Below are 13844 nucleotides of genomic sequence, written 5' to 3'. Positions count from 1 at the left end.
TGCTGAGCCGCTGTATCTAAGCACATCCTGCGTGATACTGACTGGTGAACATTGGCTATCTAGGTCACGTGTGTGATGAGCAAGTGCATCTAAGCTTATCATGTGTGATGCTGTCTGATGATCGAGTGCATCTAAGCCTATGATGTGTTCACTGAACTGCTGTACCTAGGTGTATTATTTGTATGATACGGTCTGCCGTGTATGTGTATCCAAGCTTATTGTGTGATACTGTCTGATGACACGTCTATCTAAGCCTGTCATGTGTAATGCTCAGGCACTTTGATAGCCTTTGCTTAGATGCAGCAGCTCAGCAGGCAGAAACACACGAGATAGCAACAGGAGGCTTAGATACACATGCTCGTAAGGCAGTATCACACATAAGCTTAGATGCATCAATAATCTCCTGTTTAATAGACAGTATAACACATTGTGCTGAGATCAGTAAGCTAAACAAAGACTATCTATGTATCTCCGCACATTGTGTGCTACTGTTTGTAACTGAGTCACTATATTCATGCCTGATGCATCTAAGCTTATCATGCGTGATACTGTCTTCCAAGCATGTGTATCTAAGCCTCCAGTTGCTATCTCTTAGCCTGTTGTGTGTGCTTCTGCCTGCTGAGCTGCTGCATCTAAGCTGTGTTAGGCTCAGCCAAGACTATCAAACATGACGAGCTTAGATATGGTGACTCTGTTACAGACGGTATCACACATAACGAGCTCAGATACATAGGTGTCTGAGCTTGTCATTTGTGGCACCGTCTGAAAAGAGTCGCCATATTGAAGCCTCTAGCATGCGATACAGTCTGCTGAGCCCCAGTATCTGAGCTTGGCATGTGTGATACAGTTGTATGTGTATCTAAGCCCAGAAATCTCCTGTTTTCAGCTCAGCTGAAGATCGATGTCTCGCCGGCTCCGGAGACCCCCCAGTTTTGCCTTTCTCCTGAACTACGTCATGTGAAGCCGTATCCCGATCCGCGTGTGCGGCCCACCAAAGAGATCCTGGAGATCACTCCGCGGGACGTGTATTCGCCCTACACCTCCTACAGGTCAGAGCGCCCCTCTACCCCTCCGAATAGCACACGAGACCCCACTGGACCCATAAGCGACATGACAGTTCACACTCCTTGTAGTCTGTTCTGTGACTGCCGTCTGCGTGCAGCACAAGAGAAGATCTGGAGGCAGCACCAAGTTATTAATAAGGGCATCTGGCCGACTGCGATCTCCCAAGACCGCCGTCCCCATCGGACAGACCCACCGTGACTTATTATTATTGGGGGGGCTTAAAAAAAAACCAAATCCTTAGCTCTTGTGATCATTGCCTTTAAAGGTCTTTATGACGAGAGGCTGATTAATGGCGGCCATGTGCACGACTCCTGGGTGATAGTCGTCCAATTCTCACCACTTCAGACATCTTCTTCCCGGCCAAAAATGGCTGATAACAGAGGACAACCTGCGATTTCACATTAGAGAAAGAATGGGACAATAAATTTACCGATACTTTTAAAACCAGAGTTGGCTATCGAGGAAGATTTCCGCTGGCCACTGACACATCATTATTGGCTAATATTTTATTGATTATTTTTTTTTTTCTTATCTTTATTATCATTTACTCAGAAACTCGTAGAAAATAAATAATACCCCAGCTTCTCGCTTACTGTCGGGAAGCGCTATAATATTCCGATATATGCCAAAATCCATACAAAAAAGACCGTACAGTTATATACATCAGTCCATACACTGCTAGTCATGCATATACTAGAGCGTTGTTCATCCTGGACCTCCTGGTGCATGAATACAATGCTAGAAAATACTTCACGGGGTATTCCATCTCCAAGATCCTATCCCAATATGTAGTAGATGTAATAATAATATTATTAAATACCTCCAATTAGAAATGTAGTGTAGTTCTTCTGATTGACGACGTCTCTTACCCCATGTGCAGGGCGTTGCAGTAGCTTAAATATCCATGGTTACAACCACTCATATAGTGACAGTTGTTAGTAGTCGTAACCATGGATACCTAAGCTACTGCAATGCCCATACATGGAGTAAGCAACATAGCGAATCAGAAAAACTGTAGTACATTTCTAATTGGATGTATTTGCTAATATTTTTATTATTATATCCACTACATATTGAGATAGGATCTTGGAGGTGGGTATATCCCTTTACTGAAATCTGCAGAGTCAGATCCATGGGAAATGTTTTACTTTATGGGAACCGCTATGGGCACAGTAATGGCTGCCATTAGGGGTTGTCCTTCAGATTTACAGTCCATTGTGATGTCTACATTAGTATATAATGTGGTGGGATAGTAGCGTCTACTTCTCACGCCATCATGACTCTGGCTACTAGCTGCCCCGGAATGGTAAGCCACGATCCACAGCGTGTTGTTCTCAGTTCATGGTCACAGGGGCCTGGACCCGGTAGAATAATTGCCCTCAGGGCTCTTTCTCAACTAGAACCAATAGCAGAGGCCTGGTAAGGGAAAAAAAAATTTATATGGCGTTTGTCATTGACTCTGTGTTGGTCATTTTTGAGATACCGACATTAAGGTTACCTTCTGAAAGGGAACTTGTCATACAGAACATGCAGTCCGGTCTGTGGGTGGGCAGCGTTTTACAGAGCAGATTAATATTTAAATTTATGAAAAAGATTCAGTAAAACCTTTTTACATTTTTTTTAACCCCTTTTAGGAGTCCTGTAGGAGGTCTTGACGATGAATAAGACCGCCCACTTGACTACTGATCCTGGAATTTCCCTTTTATAAGTATTTAACGTGTGTTTAGAATATATGGATATCTTTTAAAGTCAAGTGGGTGGTCTTATCTATCAATAGGACCGCCCTCTTGACTATTAAACCCAGAATAAACAAAAAAAATACTTTTTCTTCTATTTTCTCATCAAACTATATAAGAATCTGTTCAGCTCCTCCTGCTCTATAACATGCTGGCCGCACCTTTGCTGCATGTTTAGCATGACTGGTTCCCTTTTTTAAAGGAACACAAGCAAGTTGTTAAAAAAAACTATATATAAAAATATATATATATATATATATATATATATATATTTATTATTATATTTATTTTAAAAAAAATTTGGGGGGGGGGGAATATGTGACTCTAGGGCCAGGTGAATTGTGAGAAGTTTCGATCACACATACTTGTCTGAGGACGCTTAGAAGTCGCTCCTTCTGCTCCGTCATCTGCTTCTTCTGCCGCGCCGTTTCCTCCGTGATGACTTGGAGGATCAGATTCTGCTGTTCTACACGCTCCTATAGTGAAAAAACAAAACAAAGCGGGCGTCATCTGGAGGAAGTTACTCGTATGCCCACACAAGGCGTTCTCCGGAATATAAAATTAGTGGTCTAGCATATTTTAGGACGCTGGTTCACTTCTGTCTGGCATTCTGGGCCCATCTAACCGGCCCCCACGACTACATGACGTTCACTGTACAATATAGGTCATGACGCTTGGAGAGCGGCAATGTAGAGCGTCTTCCTCCTGGAGGACCCGACCACTTCTGTATTACACATATAGCCCATTGATTTTTGAGTTAGAACAGTGTAATACTTCATTTTCCCTGCGGGGAAATAGGGAAATTTAACACCAGCTGCAACCCGGTGAAAACTATGAATTGTCCAAAGCGGAGAACTCCTATTTAATGTTCCAGTATTCCCAGTTACCTGGCTTGTTTCACCAGTTAGAACATTATATCCCCCTCACTTTTGCTTCCCAAGCGGACGAGGGATGTTTAGATATATTCAGCCAAATGAACTATTAATGGGGTTGATAAATGATCCAGAGGGAGCCCAGTCACAGGTGTGAGTATGCCTTGTTTTGAGAGTATGGGTTCCCTCTGGTGCGATTAACCCTTTAAGGTTTAATGTCTGACTCGTTATGGCGGTGGGGGGACGCCGGGAATGTAAATCATCGCTCTATAGACTCTGTGGTGCCTCTTACCTTAAGGTCAGGAAGACGTTGCTCCTTGGCTCGCACCCCTTTCTCCAGATCGTGCACCCATCTCTGGAGCGCTGCGTACTCCCTCTGGGCGTCTCGCAGATCCTCCACCGCTCTGTGGGAGAGTGATCTCCTCTCGTGCTCTTCTCTCTGCCCGGGAGGTCAGAAGATCGGAACATTGTACTATGTATGACATCATGGGAGAATTCGATGTGTCCCTCGAAGGGAAGCGGAAATCACAGAGAGGCTTCTACTGTTCGGGGAAAGGGGACCACTAACAATGGCGTTCTAGATGGTGGCCCAGCTTGGACTTTACCTGCAGCCTGTCCACCTCCTCGCCAATCCTCCCATCCTCTTGCCTCACCCCGGACACCTCCGCCTGCAGCCTCTCGATCCTCTTCTCCATCTTGCCTTGTCGGCCGGCGATCCTCTGAAGTTTGTTGTTGGTGGAGCTGTAGGTGTCCCTCAGCGCCTGCCCCAGCTGCAGCGTCCCGTACACCAGCACGTTGAAGTCCTCCAGCATGGCCGGCGTCTTCTGCTCCTCACCCAGAGAGAGCGGCAGCACCATGAAGAGCACAAGCAGCATGGCACAGCAGGGAATGGGCGCCGGGCAGAGTGAGGAGGCTGATGCGGCTTGCATGCCGGGTTAAAGGCACCCGAGAGGTGGGTGTGAGCGAGGAGGTGCCGGATTGTGTAAGCCGGGCTGGAGATTACAGCAGGTCGGTCCTGGAAGAGAAGGGCGAGAGGCCACCGCTTATCTGGGCAGATCTGCACGTTTTCTATCGAGCTCTAAGCTATATTATATAATATTACGTGACGGGCAGCATAGCCGCTCACTGTATATATAACCTCATTTATGTCAGACTCGTCCCCATTCATTCAGCTGTTGCATAAGTTCATTCACCCGTCCTCTCCCGTCTGGTGTCATTGCCAGGTAAACACGGGTGACCTCGCCCCGGGGTTACCCAGAGGTGACGCCGTCTGCTGCCTCCTCATTGGCCTCTGTGGCTGTGCCCACATCATGCAGGAGGGATGACGGCTCGTCCACTGGCATCCATGGCATACCCCGCTCTGTGTCAAAGTTACGATTTATCATTCCCACCCGAAAATGCTTCAGAGTATAGGAGAAAGGATCAATATCTGACCATATTATGGTTCTTTAACCCCTTCCCGCACCATGTTGCTGAGTATACAGCAGTGACCGGAGCTGGCTCAGATTGCTGCTCTCACGCTGATGGCCGATGGGTTGCTTTGTCAGCCAGCGCCTCGGTGAAGGCCCCTATCGCCACCATCTAGGTAGCTGTGCGGCCAGCAGCCATGAACTCTGGAGATAAGCGGCTATCACACGTTCGATGCCGCTTATCAAACCTAGAAGCTTCGACATTTTCTGTTTTAGCCCTGGAATGATCAGTCCCGTCTCTGCTTTGGTATCTGCTTCTCCATGTTTCCTTTCCCTCCGTCTGCGCAGGAACCTTCTATACGTCTACCCCAAGTGCCTGAATTTCAGCAGCCGCCAGGGATCGGTCAGGAACATCGCCATAAAGGTGCAGTTCATGGCTGGAGAGGACCCCAACCAAGCCTTGCCGGTGAGTGTAAGAAGGGAGAGCGGGCGCCATGTTGCTGAACGCCCCGTACTGATGCCCGGTCTCTGTCCTCACAGGTGATATTCGGCAGGTCCAGCTGCAACGAGTTCTACACCGAGAGTTACACCGCCATCGTCTATCATAATAAGTGAGTTGGATCTGTCCTCTGGGTGGTGGCGGCCATCTTTATATACCAGTAATGACCAAGTCCTTATAATGGGTGGCTGATAACAGGGAGCAATAGACTGAACACAGTCCCAGTTACTTCCCACACGCCTAATCGGAGTCCCAACCCTTTCTCAGATCTCCGGAATTTTATGAAGAATTTAAGATGAAAATTCCGGGAAATCTGACAGAAAACCATCACCTTCTCTTCACCTTCTACCATGTGAGCTGCCGGCAGAACCAGGCCACGTCCCTGGAGACCCCCGCGGGATATACGGTGAGCGAGACACCCAAGTCTTCACCAAGTCCCGGTGGGCTCCTGAAGGGTTATTGAGAATGATCCCTTTAAGATGCCCATTTAAATCTCGGTGTCTCTTTCACAGTGGATCCCTTTGATGCAACATGGCCGCCTGAGATCTGGATCTTTCTCACTTCCGGTGTCTGTGGAAAAACCACCACCCAGTTACTCGGTCCTGACCCCTGATGTGAGTACACAGACGGCACCGTCTGTCCGCCATATGAGTGGGAGACATTAGTCGGCATACTTGGTCCTGCAGATTGCCGCAGAGGATCAGTAATAATCCCACTTGTTGTTCTACAGGTCCAGCTCCCGGGGATGAAGTGGGTGGATAATCACAAAGCCGTCTTCATGGTGGACCTGGTGGCGGCATCCTCGGTGCACACACAGGTGGATACCTAAAAATCGTAGGACCCCATAACAAATTTCTGAATCTGACATTGGCTATTTTTTTTATATATTTTTGAAAGGGCGATAAAGGACCCTCGTAAAGGCTCGCCCACTGTTAAATGTATAGAAAAAAGTGGCATGAGAAAATTTATATAAAATAGGTGTTTGCCACAATACATTTATGATAGATAAATGCCATTATTGCATTGATGATCTGCCCATTGTCTCCAAATTCTCTGCTTCCCTTCATACAGTATATACCGTAAGTCTGAATGTCTACAGCCACCACTAGGGGGAGCTCGGCGCATACCTAATATCTACAGCCACCAGTAGAGGGAGCTCAGTGCATACCTAATGTCCACAGCCATCACTAGGGGGAGCACTGCACATACCTAATGTCGACAGCCATCACTAGGGGGAGCACTGCACATGCCTAATTTCGACAGCCATCACTAGGGGGAGCACTGCACATACCTAATGTTCACAGCCATCACTAGAGGGAGCTCAGTGCATACCTAATGTCCACAGCCATCACTAGGGGGAGCACTGCACATACCTAATGTCCACCGCCATTACTAGGGGGAGCACTGCACATACCTAATGTCCACAGCCATCACTAGAGGGAGCTCAGTGCATACCTAATGTCCACAGCCATCACTAGAGGGAGCTCAGTGCATACCTAATGTCCACAGCCATCACTAGAGGGAGCTCAGTGCATACCTAATGTCCACAGCCATCACTAGGGGGAGCACTGCACATACCTAATGTCCACAGCCATCACTAGGGGGAGCACTGCACATGCCTAATTTCGACAGCCATCACTAGGGGGAGCACTGCACATACCTAATGTTCACAGCCATCACTAGAGGGAGCTCAGTGCATACCTAATGTCCACAGCCATCACTAGGGGGAGCACTGCACATACCTAATGTCCACCGCCATTACTAGAGGGAGCTCAGTGCATACCTAATGTCCACAGCCATCACTAGGGGGAGCACTGCACATACCTAATGTCCACCGCCATCACTAGAGGGAGCTCAGTGCATACCTAATGTCCACAGCCATCACTAGGGGGAGCACTGCACATACCTAATGTCCACCGCCATTACTAGGGGGAGCACTGCACATACCTAATGTCCACAGCCATCACTAGAGGGAGCTCAGTGCATACCTAATGTCCACAGCCATCACTAGGGGGAGCACTGCACATACCTAATGTCGACAGCCATCATTAGGGGGAGCACTGCACATACCTAATTTCGACAGCCATCACTAGGGGGAGCACTGCACATAACTAATGTTCACAGCCATCACTAGGGGGAGCACTGCACATACCTAATGTCCACAGCCATCACTAGAGGGAGCTCAGTGCATACCTAATGTCCACAGCCATCACTAGGGGGAGCACTGCACATACCTAATGTCCACCGCCATCACTAGGGGGAGCACTGCACATACCTAATGTCCACAGCCATCACTAGGGGGAGCACTGCACATACCTAATGTCCACAGCCATCACTAGGGGGAGCACTGCACATACCTAATGTCCACAGCCATCACTAGGGGGAGCACTGCACATACCTAATGTCCACAGCCATCACTAGGGGGAGCACTGCACATACCTAATGTCCACAGCCATCACTAGGGGGAGCACTGCACATACCTAATGTCCACCGCCATCACTAGGGGGAGCACTGCACATACCTAATGTCCACAGCCATCACTAGGGGGAGCACTGCACATGCCTAATGTCCACAGCCATCACTAGGGGGAGCACTGCACATACCTAATGTCCACAGCCATCACTAGGGGGAGCACTGCACATAGGAATGTTTACAGCCACCACTAGAGGTAGGTCAGCACGTGTGAATATCTACAGCCACCACTAGGGGGAGCTCATTGCGTATGAATGTCTACATCCACCACTAGGGGGAGCTCAGCGCATACCTAATGTCCACAGCCATCACTAGGGAGAGCTCAGCGCATACCTAATGTCCACAGCCATCACTAGGAGGAGCTCAGCGCATACCTAATGTCCACGGCCATCACTAGGGGGAGCTCAGCGCATACCTAATGTCCACAGCCATCACTAGGGGGAGCACTGCACATACCTAATGTCCACAGCCATCACTAGGGGGAGCACTGCACATACCTAATGTCCACAGCCATCACTAGGGGGAGCTCAGCGCATACCTAATGTCCGCAGTATCACTAGAGGGAGCTCAGCGCATACCTAATGTCCACAGCCATCACTAGGGAGAGCTCAGCGCATACCTAATGTCCACAGCCGTCACCAGGGGTAGGACTGCACATAGGAATGTCTACAGCCACCACTAGAGGGAGCTCTGCACATATGAATGTCTACAGCCACCAATAGGGGGAGCTTGGCACTTAGGAATGTCTGCCGCCAACACTAGGTGGAGCTCTGAACATATGATTGTCTACAGCCACCACTAGGGGGAGCTCGGTGTATATGAATGTCTACAGCCACCACTAGGGGGAGCTCGGTGTATATGAATGTCTACAGCCAACACTAGGTGGAGCTCTGAACATATGATTGTCTACAGCCACCACTAGGGGGAGCTCGGTGTATATGAATGTCTACAGCCACCACTAGGGGGAGCTCGGTGTATATGAATGTCTACAGCCACCACTAGGGGGAGCTCGGTGTATATGAATGTCTACAGCCACCACTAGGGGGAGCTCGGTGTATATGAATATCTACAGCCACCCATTTTTCCTTCTGTCCCTCCAGGACCCCCATTTGGACAAGTTCTTCACCCTGGTGCAGGTGCTGGAGGAGCAGAGTTTTCCTTTCCGGCTGAAGGACGTCATCATTACAGAAAGTAACGTGGAGTCTGAGCTGAAGAGCAGTATGGGCAACCTGCGCCTCGCTGCCCTCGGCCCCTCTGTTTGCTTCTGTCACCAGCTCCTGGATAAGCTCATCCTGCTCATCGTCAGACCCCCTATCATCGGGGGGCAGATCGGTCAGTACTTCTTATTCTTACATATGGAGTCTCAAATGGGTTTCCCAGGATTAGAAAAAGCGTGCCCGTGTTTTTGTTTGTTTTTTTCCTCCAGAAGCTGCGCCCCTCTGCTCCATGGTCACGCCTGGTATTGCAGACCCGGCACATGGTCATGTTACTGTAAATCCCCAGACTCTTTCTGATCCCGGCATGTGACGTGATTTACTGGGATGTTGCACAATATGAGTCCTGTCCCATTCTCGTTGGCAGTGAACCTGGGCCGGGCGGCCTTTGAAGTGGTGGCCCTGCTGGTGAGCCAGATCCACCGCACGCTGGAGGGCTCTCAGGACCAGCACGGCAGGAACGGCCTCCTGGCATCATACCTGTACTACGCCTTCCACCTTCCCAGCGACATGCCGGCCCAGCTCAGCAGCTGTAAGTGCCAGTCTAATAGCCCAGCATAGCCTTAACGTGGGCCGAGGTCCTGGAGAGCTTCTGCTCATTATACAGCAGGGCTGCAGTGTAAAGCATGGGGACAGAAGAAAAAAAAAATCAATATATGATTAAATCCTAATATTTGAGTATTAACGTTTTATTGTTTATTTCTTCTGGGAAGTAATTGTTCTCTGTTATCATCCAGTGGCCACAAGCACTAAGTGTGTGTCATCGGTGCCATCTGCTGGCCGAGGCCTTGTATGGCACATGGTTCTTTTTGTTTTGAAGCACTTTTTCAGGATTTAATTAACCCTTTGCAGTAAGGGCCGTCACACGAGATAAGAGGGTGAGCATTGTTGACCTCCCCCCCCCACCCTGGTACCTCACTGATGCTCTCGTCCTCTTCACTTTCCACAGCGGTTTCCCACGCTTCATCCACCGCTGCGTACCAGTCCGCCACGCTCTCTCGCGCCACGGGGCGGCCCGCCAGCGTCAACCTGGCGCGCTGCAGGAGTATTAGTAACAGTAACCCCGATCTGACCAGTACGCCGGGCTCCACGGACGATGAGGAGGTGCAGAAGATCATGGGAGGCAAGGTACACGCTGCGTCATCTGGGCCGTGGTTATTTCTGGAAGCGGGGGCTCGGCTCGCCTCAGTGGGGGGTTTCCTGTTTATAGTAATGCCTCTCTGCCTTCACGTCCTCCTCTGTACTTGTATTTTACGTCTGTGCTCCCTGATTTCCAGCTCCCGGTGTACCACCTCTGCCCGGATGTGGGCCGTCAGTCACGGGGGGATCACTACGGGGGGCTCCCAACTAAGTGTGCACTGTGGGACAACCTCATGTCCAGATATATATTATATATACTGGATTGTTTCTATTCACAGACCGCTTCGGAGAGATTCTGAGAAATTGAAAGGAGCTGAAATAGAAGTGTTAAAGGATATTGAAGGCTACAGAAGACGGGCCCGCCATTATATAGGTTATATAGGACCAGGCAGAAACCGCGCCACTGTCGTCCATGGTTGTATCTGGTATTGCAGCCAAGTAACCGTTACAAGAATGGCGCTGAGCTGTAATACCAGATACTGCCCAGGAACAAGAGTGGCGCTATGTCAGTTATACAGCTTACAATGAGGATTTGGCAGCCGGATAGGTGATAGGCGTGAGTGCCAGGGCCGTGCAGCGTTGGTACACAGGGCGCCAGGGTTATGTCTTCTGTCTCGTCTTATTTCTTACTGACTATGTCTCCACTTTGATGGCTGTTTTCTATACTGGGTATACATTCCCTCTTCATCTCCTGGGCATTGCCAATACTTGGCGTTTTCCTCCTGGGCACAGTCGGACTGGCAGAATAGCAGGAGACCCTACATTGGAACTTGATTCTAGCACAATCATGAACCCGAAAGGTTTGAAGACCTCATGGGGCAATAGATGATAATGATGGTTGGTCCTCAGAACGTTTGCCCTGGTGGGCCGTGATACTCCAGTCCCACCCTGCCCCCGAGATGGGGTCTCTTCTGGCTATACAGTGCTTGTTCATTGTCCTTGTTCTCTTCCCTGATCCATACACTACTTCAAAATGTTCCTTCTACATCCTCTCTTATCCCTCCTTGGTCGGCCATGCCTACCCTCTCTTCTCTGGGGTGGTATATACTGGCCCTGTGTTCTCTCCTGATTCCCCTTCATCTCTTCCTGGCAATTCCTTAATCCTCCTTCTTCTGATTTAGTCAATCCTAAATCTTAATTTTTTTTTTTTTTGCCATCCTTCTTTCAGTTTAATCTACTGAATATGAAATATTGATCCCTACTTCACCCTTCTGTGACCGGTATAATCTTTCTCGGGTCCGCTCTCCTTCTTCACCGCTTCATTCTTCTTCTGGACTTGTCTTTTGTTCATCCACGTCCTCCTGGTGTCATATTCTTTACTGGGCGTGTCTTCAATCGTCCTCCTTCTCCTCCTAGCCTTGGTCCATCCTGTTTATTCATACTTTATCCTCCTGGTGTAGTGTCTGCTGAGTCTCCCCATGTCACATTCTTTTGCTTGAGAGACCGATGGACACATCTTCTATGTTTACCCTCCTACGCCTCCTGGACACGTTTTTGATTTTTACCCACCTCAATCTCTTCCTTCTCAGACACGCCTTCCATCTTCACTATTACTCTCCTTCTTGGATGTGTTCTCCACCTTCACACTTCTTCTCCTCCTTCTCGGATGTGTCTTCCATCCTCACCCGTATTCTCCTCCTTCTTGGACGTGTCTTCCATCCTCACCCGTCTTCTCCTTCTTGGATGTGTCCTCCACCTTCACCTTCTTCTCCTATTCGGATGTGTCCTCCACCTTCACCCTTTCTCTCCTCCTTCTCGGTCGTGTCCTGCATCTTCTACCTTTCACTCCTCCTCCTCAGACATGTCCTTCACCCTTCTCCTCCTTCTTGGACGTGTCTTCCATCCTCACCCATCTTCTCCTTCTTGGATGTGTCCTCCACCTTCACCTTCTTCTCCTATTCGGATGTGTCCTCCACCTTCACCCTTTCTCTCCTCCTTCTCAGTCGTGTCCTGCATCTTCTACCTTTCACTCCTCCTCAGACATGTCCTTCACCCTTCTCCTCCTTCTTGGACGTGTCTTCCATCCTCACCCATCTTCTCCTTCTTGGATGTGTCCTCCACCTTCACCTTCTTCTCCTATTCGGATGTGTCCTCCACTTTCACCCTTTCTCTCGTCCTTCTCGGTCATATCCTGCATCTTCTACCTTTCACTCCTCCTCCTAAGACATGTCCTCCACCTTCACCCTTCTCCTCCTTCTTGGACGTGTCTTCCATCCTCACTCATCTTCTCCTTCTTGGATGTGTCCTTCACCTTCACCCTTTCAATCCTCCTTCTCAGACATGTCCTCCACCATCACCCTTCTTCTCCTCCTCGGACGTGTTCTCCACTTTCACCCTACTTCTCCTTCTCGGATGTGTCTTCCATCATCAAGTTCTGCCTTCTACAGCCTAAACATAGTATCTTATGGGCATGTTTTCCATCTTGGTCTATTCTGGGTGTGCCTTCCTCCTGTACTGGTTACATTGGTTTTCCCTCCACTGATCCAGCTACTCTTCCTGGTAATTCTCTCTTCTGCAGGGGATCGATCGCTCTCACTCTTGGGTGAACTCAGCTTATTGTCCCGGGGGTCCAAAATCTGTGCAACGACGGACCCAGCCCAGTTCCAACACTGAGCTTCGACAGGTGGCACTCGCCCTCCATTATATATGTGTGATGCATGTGCCAGCCTCTCCACCCATGCATGCCCTGTGTAGACCCTCATCTGTGCCATCTCCATTCTCTCTCTGTAGCATGTTCCTAGTGTCTCCCACCGCGGCACTTGCAGATTCCTCGTATGTAGCTGTGGTGGGTATGAGCCACGTTACTTTAGGCACATCCTGTTCTCCAGCCCGTGGGGCTCCAGCTGTTGGACATGCTGGGAATGGTAGTCTTACCACCTCTGGGGCAGCACAGGCTGGAGACCACCGCTGCAGATCTAGACTACTGTTATGTCACCCTTGGTAGCATTTTATGGTGGTCCTCCACCCATCTCTTGTCCTATTCTCTCCCATAGTCACCAGATCTCTAACCCGTCATCCTTTTTTCCATGTTACCTCTCCATCGCCTTCTCTCTGCCGCCTTCTAACTCTCGTAGAGCAATGAGCGCAGCCCCAACCGCATCTCCAGCTACATGGAGGGCGAAGCTGCTTCCGCCCAGCCTCGCCCCGTCGCCAGAAAGGTATATGATAATGGTCGCAGCAGGGAGACAGAAATGGACCTTGACTTGTAATAAGTTGTAATTGGTAACTCGCTAGTTCATATTAATACATAGCGGGGGCCGCGCGGCGGAGGGAGGGGTGCTGACTAATCTCTCACCGGCTCACTAACCCGAATAACCTGGAGTAACTCCGTCTTATGTTCAGGAGCCACAAAATGTTTCCTATTGATGAGCTGTCAGCACACCGCCCACCACGGCGTGGCACAGGAAGGAGGGAGCAGATATGTCAAATGGTGCCTG

The 13844-nt window shown here is 49.3% G+C and overlaps 2 protein-coding genes across 12 annotated transcripts in view; one reads left to right on the top strand and one right to left on the bottom strand.

Moving 5' to 3' along the window:
* DOCK6 (dedicator of cytokinesis 6) overlaps positions 1 to 13844 on the top strand; it is a 77264-nt gene that overhangs the window by 39206 nt on the left and 24214 nt on the right. For 4 of the 8 annotated variants that reach the window (XM_069767146.1, XM_069767147.1, XM_069767145.1 and 1 more), the window contains exons 14-24: positions 887 to 1049; positions 5431 to 5548; positions 5623 to 5693; positions 5849 to 5987; positions 6094 to 6195; positions 6312 to 6398; positions 9154 to 9385; positions 9635 to 9799; positions 10217 to 10395; positions 12926 to 13030; positions 13482 to 13565. In XM_069767146.1, the coding sequence (XP_069623247.1) occupies positions 887 to 1049; positions 5431 to 5548; positions 5623 to 5693; positions 5849 to 5987; positions 6094 to 6195; positions 6312 to 6398; positions 9154 to 9385; positions 9635 to 9799; positions 10217 to 10395; positions 12926 to 13030; positions 13482 to 13565 (1445 nt within the window). Of the gene's footprint in view, positions 1 to 886; positions 1050 to 5430; positions 5549 to 5622; positions 5694 to 5848; positions 5988 to 6093; positions 6196 to 6311; positions 6399 to 9153; positions 9386 to 9479; positions 9800 to 10216; positions 10396 to 12925; positions 13031 to 13481; positions 13566 to 13844 lie in introns of those variants that run through there. The other 4 variants (XM_069767152.1, XM_069767151.1, XM_069767150.1 and 1 more) reach the window with 3 other exon arrangements.
* Positions 1605 to 13557, bottom strand: ANGPTL8 (angiopoietin like 8). 4 transcript variants are annotated; one of them, XM_069767154.1, is made up of 5 exons: positions 13441 to 13557; positions 4279 to 4688; positions 3966 to 4112; positions 3167 to 3277; positions 1605 to 2481 (listed from the first exon to the last, which is right to left on the bottom strand). In XM_069767154.1, the coding sequence occupies exons 2-5, from the start codon at positions 4600 to 4602 to the stop codon at positions 2458 to 2460; spliced, it is 606 nt and encodes a 201-aa protein (XP_069623255.1). In that variant the 5' UTR covers positions 4603 to 4688; positions 13441 to 13557; the 3' UTR covers positions 1605 to 2457. The 4 variants fall into 4 exon arrangements, with proteins under 4 accessions (XP_069623255.1, XP_069623256.1, XP_069623258.1 ...); XM_069767155.1 differs by lacking the exon at positions 13441 to 13557 and adding an exon at positions 11610 to 11714; XM_069767157.1 differs by lacking the exon at positions 13441 to 13557 and adding an exon at positions 10182 to 10320.

This window comes from Ranitomeya imitator, chromosome 4, assembly GCF_032444005.1.
Source record: "Ranitomeya imitator isolate aRanImi1 chromosome 4, aRanImi1.pri, whole genome shotgun sequence".
In the NCBI taxonomy this organism is placed as follows: Eukaryota; Metazoa; Chordata; class Amphibia; order Anura; family Dendrobatidae; genus Ranitomeya; species Ranitomeya imitator.
Note: the sequence above shows the minus strand (reverse complement) of the source record. Positions and strands in the feature narration are given on the sequence as shown.

What these genes read in the sequence shown, in the direction of transcription:
- ANGPTL8 (XM_069767154.1), bottom strand. Translation starts at nt 4,602, where the DNA reads ATGCAAGCCGCATCAGCCTCCTCACTCTGCCCGGCGCCCATTCCCTGC. An exon ending in AGGAGGTGGACAGGCTGCAG is followed by an intron (nt 4,113 to 4,278) that starts GTAAAGTCCAAG and finishes CCTCCCGGGCAG; the next exon opens with AGAGAAGAGCACGAGAGGAG. An exon ending in AACGTCTTCCTGACCTTAAG is followed by an intron (nt 3,278 to 3,965) that starts GTAAGAGGCACC and finishes TTTTCACTATAG; the next exon opens with GAGCGTGTAGAACAGCAGAA.